At 50.3% G+C, this 12,592-nt stretch overlaps 1 protein-coding gene across 3 annotated transcripts in view; it reads right to left on the bottom strand.

The window, feature by feature from the left end:
- Positions 1-478: 478 nt before the first annotated feature.
- Positions 479-12,592, bottom strand: part of greb1l (GREB1 like retinoic acid receptor coactivator) — a 49,696-nt gene continuing 37,582 nt past the window's right edge. For 2 of the 3 annotated variants that reach the window (XM_030363828.1, XM_030363827.1), the window contains exons 20-34: positions 11,816-12,158; positions 11,230-11,345; positions 10,567-10,802; positions 9,397-10,046; positions 8,851-8,953; positions 8,573-8,722; positions 8,320-8,462; positions 7,922-8,083; positions 7,120-7,324; positions 5,828-5,990; positions 5,256-5,477; positions 5,012-5,153; positions 4,489-4,689; positions 3,754-3,892; positions 479-3,379 (exon numbers count right to left, since the gene is read on the bottom strand). In XM_030363828.1, coding sequence (XP_030219688.1) covers positions 3,216-3,379; positions 3,754-3,892; positions 4,489-4,689; positions 5,012-5,153; positions 5,256-5,477; positions 5,828-5,990; positions 7,120-7,324; positions 7,922-8,083; positions 8,320-8,462; positions 8,573-8,722; positions 8,851-8,953; positions 9,397-10,046; positions 10,567-10,802; positions 11,230-11,345; positions 11,816-12,158 — 3,139 coding nt within the window. In that variant the 3' untranslated portion in view covers positions 479-3,215. The remainder of the gene's footprint in view (positions 3,380-3,753; positions 3,893-4,488; positions 4,690-5,011; positions 5,154-5,255; positions 5,478-5,827; positions 5,991-7,119; positions 7,325-7,921; positions 8,084-8,319; positions 8,463-8,572; positions 8,723-8,850; positions 8,954-9,396; positions 10,047-10,566; positions 10,803-11,229; positions 11,346-11,815; positions 12,159-12,592) is intronic. The other variant, XM_030363829.1, reaches the window with a different exon arrangement.

Here is a 12,592-nt window from a genome sequence, read left to right as displayed (position 1 = left end):
TGTTAAACCGGGCTGATGAGAAGCGCTCGGATGCTACCCGGCAGCTGCTCAAACAACCCTGCCACCAACAATGCCCGGGAGAGCACCGCCCAAAGGACCGCCAAGCATCCAACAGGAATGCTCTGGGCTCAACTATAAAGAGGGGAGAGGTCAGAGAGTAAGATGACATAAAGTGGGCCCAGGTGGACTCAGTCTTTATGCAGACGTGTGGAGGAGAAAACACAACACTGGGCAATGGGCATTGAATGAATGTTTGCAGCAATGATTGTGTGATTACCAGTATACTGTACAATTAAAAAGAACTGCAGCTAGGTCAAATTTCAGTTCAGTTTTGAGAGTGTGCGTGAGAGAGAGAGAGAGAGAAAGAGAGAGACCGACAAAGAGCCAGAGGCTGAGTGACACATGCAAATCAAAAAGTGCAGCGTCAGCACTAGCAAATTAGCAGTGAAATTTGTACAAATAGAAACGTACAGATATATCATAATTACTCCTCGAAATGTCATTTTTTATTACATTCATAAATGTCCAACAACAAAAGCATTGCTCCAAAGTCATACATTAACAGCCCACACCCACAATGGTAAACATGAGGTAGATCACCCAGGCGCTAACGTTAGCACGTTAGCACACTTCAGTGAGGATTGTGAGAAGCAAGTTGCATATTAAGTTATATGTTCCAACTAATCATCGACAAAGAAACAATCTGTGGGCCATCAGAAACTTTATGAAAGGGGTTCAACAACAGAGTCTTCGTAACTTTGGATTGGTTCTTGTTGTTGGTTGTGGTGGTGAGTTTTCTTTTGGAGGGAAGGGGGGGCAACTTAAATTTTTTCGCCTAGAAAATATTTTTGCTGCAGGCGATCCGTAATAGTGCAAGTTCATATTTCCTACCCCCATAACATTCAGTAGATATACTCATCATTGTCTTGGGTCTTGTGCAAAGCCTTCATAGATGGTTTTCACAAGGACACTCCATTGGTGAAAGAAATAGAAGAGAAAGGTGGAAAACCAAAATAAAACGAGCACAACATGCAATCAATTATCACATTTCTACCACTGTCCTCAGTCCAAAATGCATGTCAAATAAATAAGAATCCCTCATGGACCTGATTTTCGTTTTCCAAAAGAAAAAAATTGTAACCCGACAGAAAAACAGTAAGGGATATGAACACAGGGAAGGAACACATCTAGGTAGATTCTTCTTGCCTTCGCAAAACAAAACAATACGAAAGACAACGTGACCAATATAATAACGGCAAAAGATTCAACAGACTTAAAAAAAAGTAACCTTCTGTTGTTATCAGGCTGTTACAATATATTAATAATGTTAAAATGTAAACAAAGCATCAATCAATAGACATAGTCCTAAATCCATTATTTTTTGTATCATTCCCTTGCTTGATTCAGATATAAACTATTCATCCCCTGGTAGGCGAAATTGTTTCATTATCATTGGTCCGTGAAAAGAGTTACTTTGGCTCATAGTGACACCCGTGTAACAACATCACTTAAGGCATATTCTTTGGACAACCCTGTGCAGTAACATATAAAAACATCCCAACCCTCTGTCAAGTACAGTATGTGACCTTCTCGTCTGCTAGTGACTGTGTACAAGCTTCTGTTTTTCCACTCTTCCAATGGGGATTTGGGGGCAGTCTTTTTCAAGCGGTGGCAGGAACCAGAACTACGGTTAGGCACAGAAAACACTACGAAAACGTGAAATAACAGGCACAGCAAGAAGCAAATACCATTGGCAGTGGTTTGTTCATCCCATAGCATCACACATGGCATCTGGTGAGTTCCTGGGGGTTATGCAGACCAATGCATAGCATGGAGTTTCATGAGGACATGTTTTGGGGTATAGAGACATTAATGGAATTGATTGTAAGGATGATTGAATGGCTACCCCTCCCTTTTCCCTTTCCACAATGCTTTGTCTGATTTGTCCAAACCCTAACTTTTGAAAATAAGAGAACCCATTTCATAACATCTTTCTTGCTATCTGTTATAGCTATTAATGTATAGAACACCAATACATAAAAACTTCACAGGATGATCATTTAGAATTTAGTTAAATTTTGAACCCTATAAAAGGCCTCAGAATTGCACAGAAAAGAGTCTTGGGCATCGATTTTGATTCCAATGGCATTATCAAATTTGATAACTCCCCTTGATGGCATGTACAGTTATGGCAGATATCAAAAACATTGGCATGCCATTCATAAAGCTGCCGGCCCATTGGCTTTCTGTAATGTTGTGAGAAGTGTCATTTTGGTGGCTGAGCAGGGATGTTGGTGGAGGGGGGGGGGATGTGCACTCTGGCATGTTCTTTGGTAATCAAACCCACGAAAAATGCAGACATGGGACCCATTTGAAACACGATACCACAATGTGTATGACAACATCAAGGTTACCTTAATTCACCGGTAATCCTCCTGAGACCCTGAGATAAGCGAATATGTACAGAATTTGACCCAACCTCTGTCACAGTCCGTGTAGACATTTTCAATCCGTAAAGTCTTTTATACAACAGTCACAGTAAAACACCAAATAGTCTCTTCGGTTTTGATTAAAAAACAAACACAGCTGCGAGCTTTTCTTTTTTTGTCGTGGCTTTTCTTCACAGCAAAGGTTAAGTCACACGGGAGGTGAGTTTTGGGACAGGCCCAGCTACAGGTACGAGATAAGACCGCGGAGGCGCACACCTTTTATTGTTCGTGCCGGCACGCGTTGCACTGTGCTGGTGCGGCCGAGCGTGCTCGGAGGGGCGTTCCCTCCTCTGCTCCTCTACTCTGTTCTTTGGGTACGTCTTGGCTTGTGCTCCAGAACGAAAGATAACCCCTCCAGTGCTCCGTCACACGCGATGAGAATCCAGATTTTCCGGGCCTTTGGGAGGATTGAAGTCCTGAAGGTGCCCTGCACGCCGCCCAGGCAAACCCAGACACACAACTAGAGAACGTGGGTCTGCGCCGATTCACCGCGTGTTCACCAACAATAAAACGCTATCAGACATCCGGCCACAGCCACACACAGGTACGGCGCAGTGGCCCGGTGTCGGGGCTGGTTGGGGAAGCCTGACCTTGTTCCGGTTTCCACTCCCCCTGGATCCGACCCTTATCCTCACGCCTGATTGTACTCGTATGCGTTGCACTCTCTGTGTGAGTTTCTTTGTGCGAGAGGTCCTCCACCCGACCGCCCGGGGGTGCCCGGGGGTCTCAGATGTGGCGGCCGGTGAGGAAGTAGAGCGGGCGGTCTTCGAGACAGTTGGCCGTCTGGAACTCGTCCCGCAGGCGGAACTGCCACTCGTCCTCCAGCTCCAGCCGCACGATGGTCTGCCGCAGGGAGCTACGGTCCTGGCTGATCACACACAGCGTGGCGCCTGGGTGGGGGGGGGGGAGAGGGGGGGCAGGGTGAGGAGAGACTCTAAACTCTGTTGGGTAACATCGGTCACATTCCCTGGGGAGGCTAGTACTGCACCAGGAGAAGGGGGGAAAAGGGAGTGGGATCCAGTGGTTGGCTGTAAGGTTGGGGGTATGCATCCCAATGTCTGCGGCCCGACTGTAAACACCCTTGAGCAATGCCATGCCTAACCCTAACCTACGTGTCTAAACAAACGGTAAATTGCATCGGATGACATAACACTGTCGAGAAGACCCTATCCAGACATTCTCCAGTCAAAACAAGATGAAGATCCGGTGTCAGTATCATCATCATCAGTATCAGCGATGAACACACGAAACCACCGTGTCGCACCTTTGAGGAAGGAGAACTTCTTGAGGAGCCCGGAGACGACGAAGGAGTCGCACAGATAGAGCAGGAGACCACTGAACACCAGGCCGTGGTGGTCCTGGTTGGTGGAGTGTGGACGGGAGTTGATGTAGCACACAGACACCTGAGGGAGAGGAATGAGGTTGGTTTATACTGTCTCGTCGTATGCAGTTCCTATAGTATAGTGTGCCTTGTACTTTATATTTCTGACATCAAGAATCCCAATGGGGTCATAAGCATGCCTGCAAACTTCTAAGAGGTGAGAGAAGTATTGTTGTAAACCTAACCCGTTAGGCGGGTCTATGGCATCCTCCCACAAATGGTGGGCTGCCCCGGACTAAAGATTTTCTTAATCTTAGTCGTAATTTCAAGCAGATCTTTGTCTCTGCGCGATTCAGGTGGATGACATATTTAAAAAAGGCGAATTTCACCAAAAAGAGAATAGTTTGCAAGTATGCTGAGTCCACTGGAGGAGGAGGGCATTAAAACCCCTAAGGTGAGGGGTTTGATTCCCATCCATGCGAGTAACAAACACAATTTCTCCTACGGGGGATAATAAAGTTGTATCTGATCTAATCTATCTAATACATGCACTATGCATGTACACCGTGAGAAGCTATGGATTAAAGTGTCCACCAAATGGTATGATAACTGATAGCATCATGCTAAAGGGTACTCTTTAGCATGATGCTATGTAGCATGGTGTCGTCTGGTACTCACCTCAGTGCCGATGTTGAGGTAGCTGTCTATGGAGAGCACCGGGTTGTTTCGGTTCCGGATGGCCTTGGGGAACAGCTTGTGGCTGCAGGACTGCAGGAACCTCTCCAGGAGGAACTGGGCGGGGGCAGCCAGCAGGGTCTGCTCGCTGTCCGGGGCGCACACGTACTGGGACGGGTTGATGGGGGCGGAGTTCTCCATCTCCTGTAAGGTGGAAGACGAGGGGTTAAACCGTGTTGCATGGTGTTCACTAGATTAATTCCCAGGATGCACTTCATCACTTCACCACATCTTATAACTGCCATGGTGTAGTGTGTGTACAGCAAAGGGGTTTATAAATAGGTTTGTCACTACTTCAAGACTTAAAGTGTGTATTAAAGGGCATTGACAAATAGATATATACTTTATGAATCCCGAGGGAAATTCAAGTATCCAGTAGCAGCATAAAACATACAAAAAACATACAAATATAATATAAATTAAATAAAATAATAATAATAATTTAATAATATACAAATAAAGCTACCATTAGCTTAGGTTTGACCACGTAGTCCTTGTGGCCCCCGACTGGAATGTGTTTCTTCATGTAGCTGAAATGGTTGAAGCGACAGAGCAGCAGCCCACTGCTGTTGGCCCTCAGGTTAAAGTCCACCTCCTCACAGCCGTACCTGCACCACACGCAAGCAGAGAGAGGAGAAGGATAATGAAGCATCGTGAAACTCGTTAAACAACCGGCCGTCCCACCAGACGCCTCACCGCCGACCACTTACCGGTTGAGGTCGTACTGCACGTTCTGGGTCAGGTCGACGTTGAGCATGACAAAGTCGTGGAGGTGGCACCGAGAGAAGGGCCGCCCGCCGGCCTTGTGGCCCAGGCCACTGCTCCACTTTCGGGTCCCGCACATGGCGTACAGGGAGACCTTGGGCGTGGCCTCCATGTGCTGCAGCACCGTCTTCAGGGACACGTTGGAGAGGCCTCCTTCAGAGCTCTCACTGAGGGAGGGAAGTGATGGCCAGGGTGTGTGAGAGGGATGGAGACATTGAGAATAGCCCTGGTTGGGCCGGGTCATGACCCTTACTATGAGTGTTTAGTCATTTAGCAGACGCCTTTGGTCTTTCCCAAGTATGGTAACTTACAAGTTAATTCCGACATGGTCATTTAGGAGCAGATAGGGGTTGAGATATATGGCCCAAGGACGACTACAGCTTAGGCTGTGGACATAGGGGATCGAACCCAGAGACTCTCAGCCGGGATTCAAACCCTCCCCCCTTAGCCATCAGACGCTGATCTGGCGACCCACAAATGTTCATCCGTGAATCTAAGGGAGTCGAGCAATGCCTACCCGCTGTCGGGCTGCTGGTGTCCGTTCCACAGCACACAGGAGTCGTCCATCATGACGATGAAGGGCCACACGTCCTGTCGCTTCACCCCCTGCTCCTCCAGCCGGTTCCTCTCCAGCTCCAGGTTGTGGTAGGACAGCTCCTTGATCATGAAGCGAGCCGCGCCTGCACAGCACCACGACACAGAGGCGTCAAGAGGCCGGCCGGACGAGACTCTCCATGACTCTCCATGTTATCAATCACATTTCATTTGGAACTTCCACAGCACATTTGCAGGCTGATTGTTTTGTACTTTGACAAGCAAGTTACAAACCCCAGTTACGTCATGATTGCATTTTATTTAGCATTTAATTTGTTTTTCTCACCAGATGGCACGTTTACAAATACATCTACATCGTCAACTTCTATCACTGCTCCACATTATCACAGTGTCAGCCAACATAACGACTTGATTATGGGATTTCTTGTAAACATACGGAAACAAGTGCAAAGTATACGAACAAAACGTTTGATTTAGATTGGAATGGAATTGAACTAAACTAGTATCTGCCTAGACTCTGTCTTTGTTCACACTGTTAGTTACACTGTAAACAAAACAAGCAATGTAAACAAAAAGGGACACTGTACTTTCAGCTGAATCAGTATCTAGGTGAAAGGTCATTGCACAGAGCCAAGGCGGTTTCCCCACGGTTCTTTTAATGGCTGTTTATAGAAAAAGTAGCTCACTATCTCAGTACTTGGATGTCGTACTTGGATGACTTAAACAGCTCTGTGCACCTGGTGAACTTTGTGTTGTTTACCCGTAGCACCCTCTCCCCTGTGGCCCAGTGGCTGCCAGTAAAGAGTTTCCATCACAGCCTGTTAGCGAGCTGCTCTGCATCTGACTGGCTGACATCCAGATCAGGCTATTCTCCCTGAGGCGTTTCCCCTCGCGGCGCACCTCTACCATTGGCTCATAACACTGCTTGTCTTTTCCTTGTTGACTCTTACACTGCGACCCATTAACGTGACAGGTTGGAGTAAAGCACTAGACTTTGCTCATGGAGTGATCGACAACTCACTGGGCACACTTGAACCCGTCACGATTCAAGCGTTCGGTAGTGAGAAACTGAGTTACCATCTCGGGAAGGGAATACAAATATAGGAAAGTAAAGGAAGCCGTTTTCATAATCAGATCAGATCAAAGATCAGTTTCATGGTACAGTATGGCACAGAGGGAGGCGAGATCTTCTGTTCTGTGGATGTTTCGGGCCCTGTATTTCAGCCACACTGGTGTATAAGATATGCTGCTTACCGACGCCTGCGCTGTTGAACATGGCGGGCAGCACCAGCAGGATGTGGTTGGGCCAGTACTTCCTGTAGTGGGGCATCTCGTACTGCTTGACCACCAGGATGTGGAGGTGGTCGGCGCCCTCCAGGGCATGGTACAGGTTGAGCAGGCCGTGCTCCTGGCGGCCCGTGGTGGGGGTGAAGATGGGGCTCTTCAGCCTCTCGGGGTCCTGCAGGGAGCACAGCCGACAGGGTCAGAGCGGGTCGGACAGAGAGAGGGGGAGAGGGGGAGAGGGAGAGGGGGGAGGGAGAGAGGGGGAGAGGGAGAGGGGAGGGGGAGCACAAGAGAGACAGAGAGAAAGAGAGGGAAAGCAAAATAGAGAAAGAGCGAGAGAGATAAAAAGAGTGGGAGAGAAAGCGTAAGAGAGAGAGAGCAAGCCAGAGAGACAGAGAGAGAGAGAAAAAGAGAGAGAGAAAGAGAGAGATAGAGAGTAAGGGAGTGGGAGATGTGCCAGAATTAAGCCAGGCCTTCTCTGTATTCGCACCTGCTCTCACCCAGTCCCTGCGGACAAGCACCGTATTGTTTGTCTAGAGAAATTGCCCCGCTGCCCACTGTACGCTCACACTAAGAACCCACACCATCATATTCATAAAGTTCACATTTATCCCTGTTGCATTTCTTGGCATTGCTGGCTTGGTGTAGGAAAGAGAACGCCTGCTATCCTTCCTCAGCGTAAAACCCTCTTCAGTCAGCCTGAAACGGATGTTGATGAAGAGCACACCCATACCAATCCATATCAATCCATGTTTATCTACCGCACGGGTACCTTGGTGGAAACTAGGGGGAGCTGCATGCTCTCCAGGTGGCTGCCCTGCTGGCTGAAGATGAAGTGCTGCTCCTTGGCTTTGGGAATGATGAAGTGGAGCTGCAGCTCCTCTCCCAGCATGGAGGAGCAGAAGGTGAAGGCATGGAAGGTGCACTCAGAGAGCTGCAAAACACACACACACACACACACGGAATTCTTCGTTAATGATGGTGCTACAGCACTCAACCTCGCCCCCACACACGCTGATAAAGCTGAGACATTTCAAAAGTATTTAGACAAGCTACCTGCTTTTTTTAAGTTGTGTATGAATGATAAACATTGGGTCCCGAACTAAATCCGGCCCCATGTACTGAGTGAGTCTGAGATGCTTGTCTGGTCCAATCAGGGTTGAGGTGTACCTGTGTGGCAGGGCTGGCTTCACAGTAGTGGTGGCACTGTTCACAGTGGTGAAATGCATTGTGGGCGGCGAACCGACTCAGGCGAATGGACCGGGTCTCTCTTTTTGCTTGTGTTTGGCTCTCTTGAGGTTCTTGTTTCAGATCTGAATATAAAAGACCAGCTTAGATGAAAGGATCTCTTTTTGTGGGACGGTATCTTAGATTAATTCATATATGAGTCAATGCTCTGCTCGAGATTAAGGTTTTTGCTGACCTTGAAAGAGCTTTGGCATGTTGTCCGAGAAAACGGGACTGTCTCTCCTGAATTTGGGGTCTCGGGGAAAGAGGTCAAAGGTCAGCATGCGGATGTCCTCGATGTCGGGCCACTGTGTGTTCACCGGAGTCACCGCCTCGCTCTGTGTTTCTGCATAGGTCACAAAACAAGAACAAGATTTACATTTCGGGATAACCTCGGATTACCCCAGGTTTTTCATTTTCCCACACCATGGTGTGTTGTTTTCAGTTTTATTTAAAGTTAAAGTTGGGTCTGACCTTCGTCCAGCTCCTCTTCATCATACACGTCCACCTCCAGCAGTCTGATGAGCATGCGGGACAGGATGCGCAGGAACTGCAGGTAGGCGCCTGTCTTCCCCACCTAGAAGGGCCAACCCACATCGTTACGTAAAAGCAACTGCATTCATACTAAATCCCATATCGTGATTTGTCATGTTTAATGCAAGGTTTGCTCAATAGAGAGCTTACATTCATTGCCTACACTGTTCAATAATCCTTAAGGCCCCCAGATTGGACGAAGAGGCAAACCAAACTGAAGATAACATAGCAACATAATGGCTCATGATAGGATGACAGAGAGGGGGAATTGAGATCTAATGACGCACTGAGGTGCGTTGTGGATGCAAATCCCCCTCGGCAGGTCGTCCGTGCCGATCTAATGTCAGCAAAGCGGGTCAAACCTAGTTGAACTTTGCATCCCGTCCCGCCCTAGTCGAGGCCTTGACGTCAGGGTGACTTTGCATTCAATCGGCCGACGGGAGACTCTCTAATTTGCGTAAGCGGGGGGAAGCCCTTGGGACTCGCCTGCGGGGGTCCACTGAGAAGCAGGCGCCGCGGGTGGGGCGCGGCGGGGCCCTCGTGGTCGGCGTGGTGCTGCCGGGCCACGCTCCACTGGCGGTAGTAGGCGCTCTGCTCGGGCCCCCGGAGGTGCTGGGTGACGGGGGGCCGCAGCGGGCTGCTCCAGGCCACGTCGGCGTGGGGCAGCAGGGCGCAGGAGCTCAGCTGGCTGCCCGACTCGCCGGCCAGCAGGTTGTAGGCGGCCCGCGACAGGATGACGGTCCGCGGCGCGCGGCGCGGCGGGGCGCGGGCGGCGGCGGCGGTGCCGTCCCGGCCGCGCTGCGTGGACTGGCTGGGCTTCTGCGGGGTGGCGGAGGACGAGGACGGGGAGAAGGAGGAGCCGGTGGAGGAGGAGGAGGAGGAGGAGGTGGAGCAGAGGGACGGCGGGGGCTTGGAGGAGGGCTCCGACGGTGGGAGGCCGGCGCCGGCGCCCAGGGAGTCGCACTCCAGCTTCACCTGCTGCCCGGTGTTGGAGGACTCGTCCCGGTGGTGGGGGCCGGAGGAGGAGTAGGAGGAGGAGGAGGAGGAGGAGGGGGGGTTGGGGGGGAAGGAGGGGGAGGGATTGTGGGAGGTGTAGGCCACGTCCGAGGAGCTGACGCAGTTCTCTGCCAGGGAGCCTGGAGGGGAGAAGGGAGACTGTCAGGACAGAAGAGACCGACGGGTGAAGGGGCAATACCCCTAATGCTAACCCAGGGACCCCCAAATATATTATTCAGGGGCCCCCTTTGGCACAAAATAAGTTTGATTCAAGGGAGACGTACCTCCCACATTCGGAACCACGGTTTTAACTTGCCATGCACACACACACAAGCACGCACGCACGCACGCACGCGCGCGCGCACACACACACACACACACACACACACACACACACACACACACACACACACACGCACACACGCACACATTCACATGCTAATCAAGGTAAAATAATTCTGGGTTCTCGTGATTTAATTTATTCATCATACAGAATAACCAAACACAACAAGAGCCCATCCAGGTATACCGGTGGGGGCACTGCCTCTCCCAAGTGCTGCGATTTCTGCCTGTGGCATTAAGTAGTCTGCTGTATAACGTAAAGTGTCTTCATCGTGAACCACAGACAAGAGAGAGAGAGAGAGAGAGAGCGAGACCAACCGAGGGCTCTGGTGGCTTCGCTGCCATCGCTCCGGCGCCCCTCCGGCTCCTCCCCTTTGTACGAGCTGCCCACCCGCTCACCCTCGCTCTCCCGCGACGGCGCCTTGCGGGCCCTCTTGGGGTCCCGGACCCCGCCCGTGGAGACGTAGGTGCAGGCCAGGCCCACCTCCTGCTCCAGGGCGGTGCGGGTCAGGTAGCTGCAGTCGATGAGCCGCAGGTCGCTGTACTTCAGAGACCTGTGGGGGGGGGGGGATCGGGGCTGTTAGGAAGGGGAGGGGGGCACTCAGCCCTAAAGCCGCTTCTGTGACGGCTCGCAAATGAATAGCACTCGATAGGCCCGTGTGTCAGCTCGGCTGTTAAGTGAGATCAGAGATCGCTAGGGGCCGGGGATGGTGAGTGTGAAGGAGAGGGGGGAGAGGCGCGCGGCCTTCAGACTGTGAGTGACGCTAATTGAGCAGCCGTTACAGTAAGCTGTTATTGACAGTGCAAGGACGGAGGAAATCCATGAAAAGGACACGATGAAAAGCGGCGTCAGGCTTGTATTCTAGGGCTTTGATTAAAACCCGGAGCGTTTCATTGCTTCTCGTAGTGGGTCTATGTGTCCGTAGTCTTTAGAAGACGGTTCAACGTTCAGATGTCAGGTCAGTTGTCGCGGTGGTGCACCTTGGGAAGGTTTCTCCGAGGGGGTCTTTCCCAGTGAGGATGACGATGCAGGGGAGCCCCTCTAGGTCCTCGTACGTGTGGGGGACCCACTCTTCATTGTCACAGCCTCGCCACGCCTGAAGTGAAACAACCAGTCCTTTCATTAGTACGCTTTCAATTTGCGTTATGGTGATTCTGTGAGTCAAAAGCATTAGCAACTTGGTCTTTCTCTTTAATCTCCAAAAAAAAGACAATTGTCTATTGTAGTTGTACTGATAATAACCAATGTCAATATAACCATCTCTTCCCCAGTACTTGCAATGCATTTCCTTTTCATTCCAATAGGGGGCGATAGAGTAGCTACAATTTTAAATGGAAGTTATGGGACCAGAATTGAATACATGTTATGTGTGAGTAACAAATATTTTGTCAATTATTTTGTTAAAATGTATGTAGAAGAATAAGGCAAATACATAGCAATATGCAGAAGGCAAATACATCATTCCATACATCATAATCAAATAAAGACCACAACAACCAGGACAGAACAGCAGGCCGCTGTCCCAGCAGGCCGCTGTCCCAGCAGGCTGCTAGCGGCCGGCCTCACCCTCAGGCGGCTGGTGAAGTTGGCGGGCAGGCTGAGCTCCGAGGCGGGGCTCCCCAGCAGCACGGCGAAGCAGTACTGCAGGCCCAGCTTGTCGCGCACGTTCTCCAGGCGCTCGCGGGCCAGCATGGCCAGCTGCAGCGAGGGCACGCGCACCAGCAGCATGTGGCCGCGGCCCCTGGAGCCCTCCCTGCAGGGGGCGCTGATCAGGTCCTCCACCATGGCCAGCGTCTCGGGGGTGATGTGGTCCCGGAGCGACGGGGAGGAGGTCAGCGCCATCATGGCCTCCGTGTACTGCTGGATGAGCAGGTAGCTGCGGATCACCATGCTGTGGAGGTGGGGGTGCCTGGGCAGGTCCAGCAGGTGTTGGAGGGGAGGAGGGGGGAGGAGGGGGAGGAGGTTTGGTTAACTATTGCTGTGGCGAAACAATGGGGGTAGCCCTGTGCTAAAACAAGCTCCTTTGTGATATATGGATTGATAGGGTTTGTATTGATTGGCTAACGCATTCTGGTTTACTGCCCAATGGAGCTTGCTTGATTCTGGATCTTCTATGGACTTAATTTAAATAATTTGATTGATTGATTGATTGAAATCTTTATTTCAAACGTTTAAAAGAAAAACTGAAATCGTCATCCAGAAAATATTGATGTTAATTTCCCACGGATCAGTCTTGAAAACCACTCATAAATGAACGCACCGTAATCAGATTTATAAGAAGACACAAATCAACATAGAGCTGAGCTGGAGCGGTTCACGGTGGCCCCTGTGGGATGAGCTTCA

The sequence above is a fragment of the Gadus morhua genome, chromosome 8 (assembly GCF_902167405.1).
Source record: "Gadus morhua chromosome 8, gadMor3.0, whole genome shotgun sequence".
Classification (NCBI taxonomy): Eukaryota; Metazoa; Chordata; class Actinopteri; order Gadiformes; family Gadidae; genus Gadus; species Gadus morhua.
The sequence above is the reverse complement of the archived record's forward strand: the minus strand, read 5'-3'. Positions and strand labels throughout refer to the sequence as shown.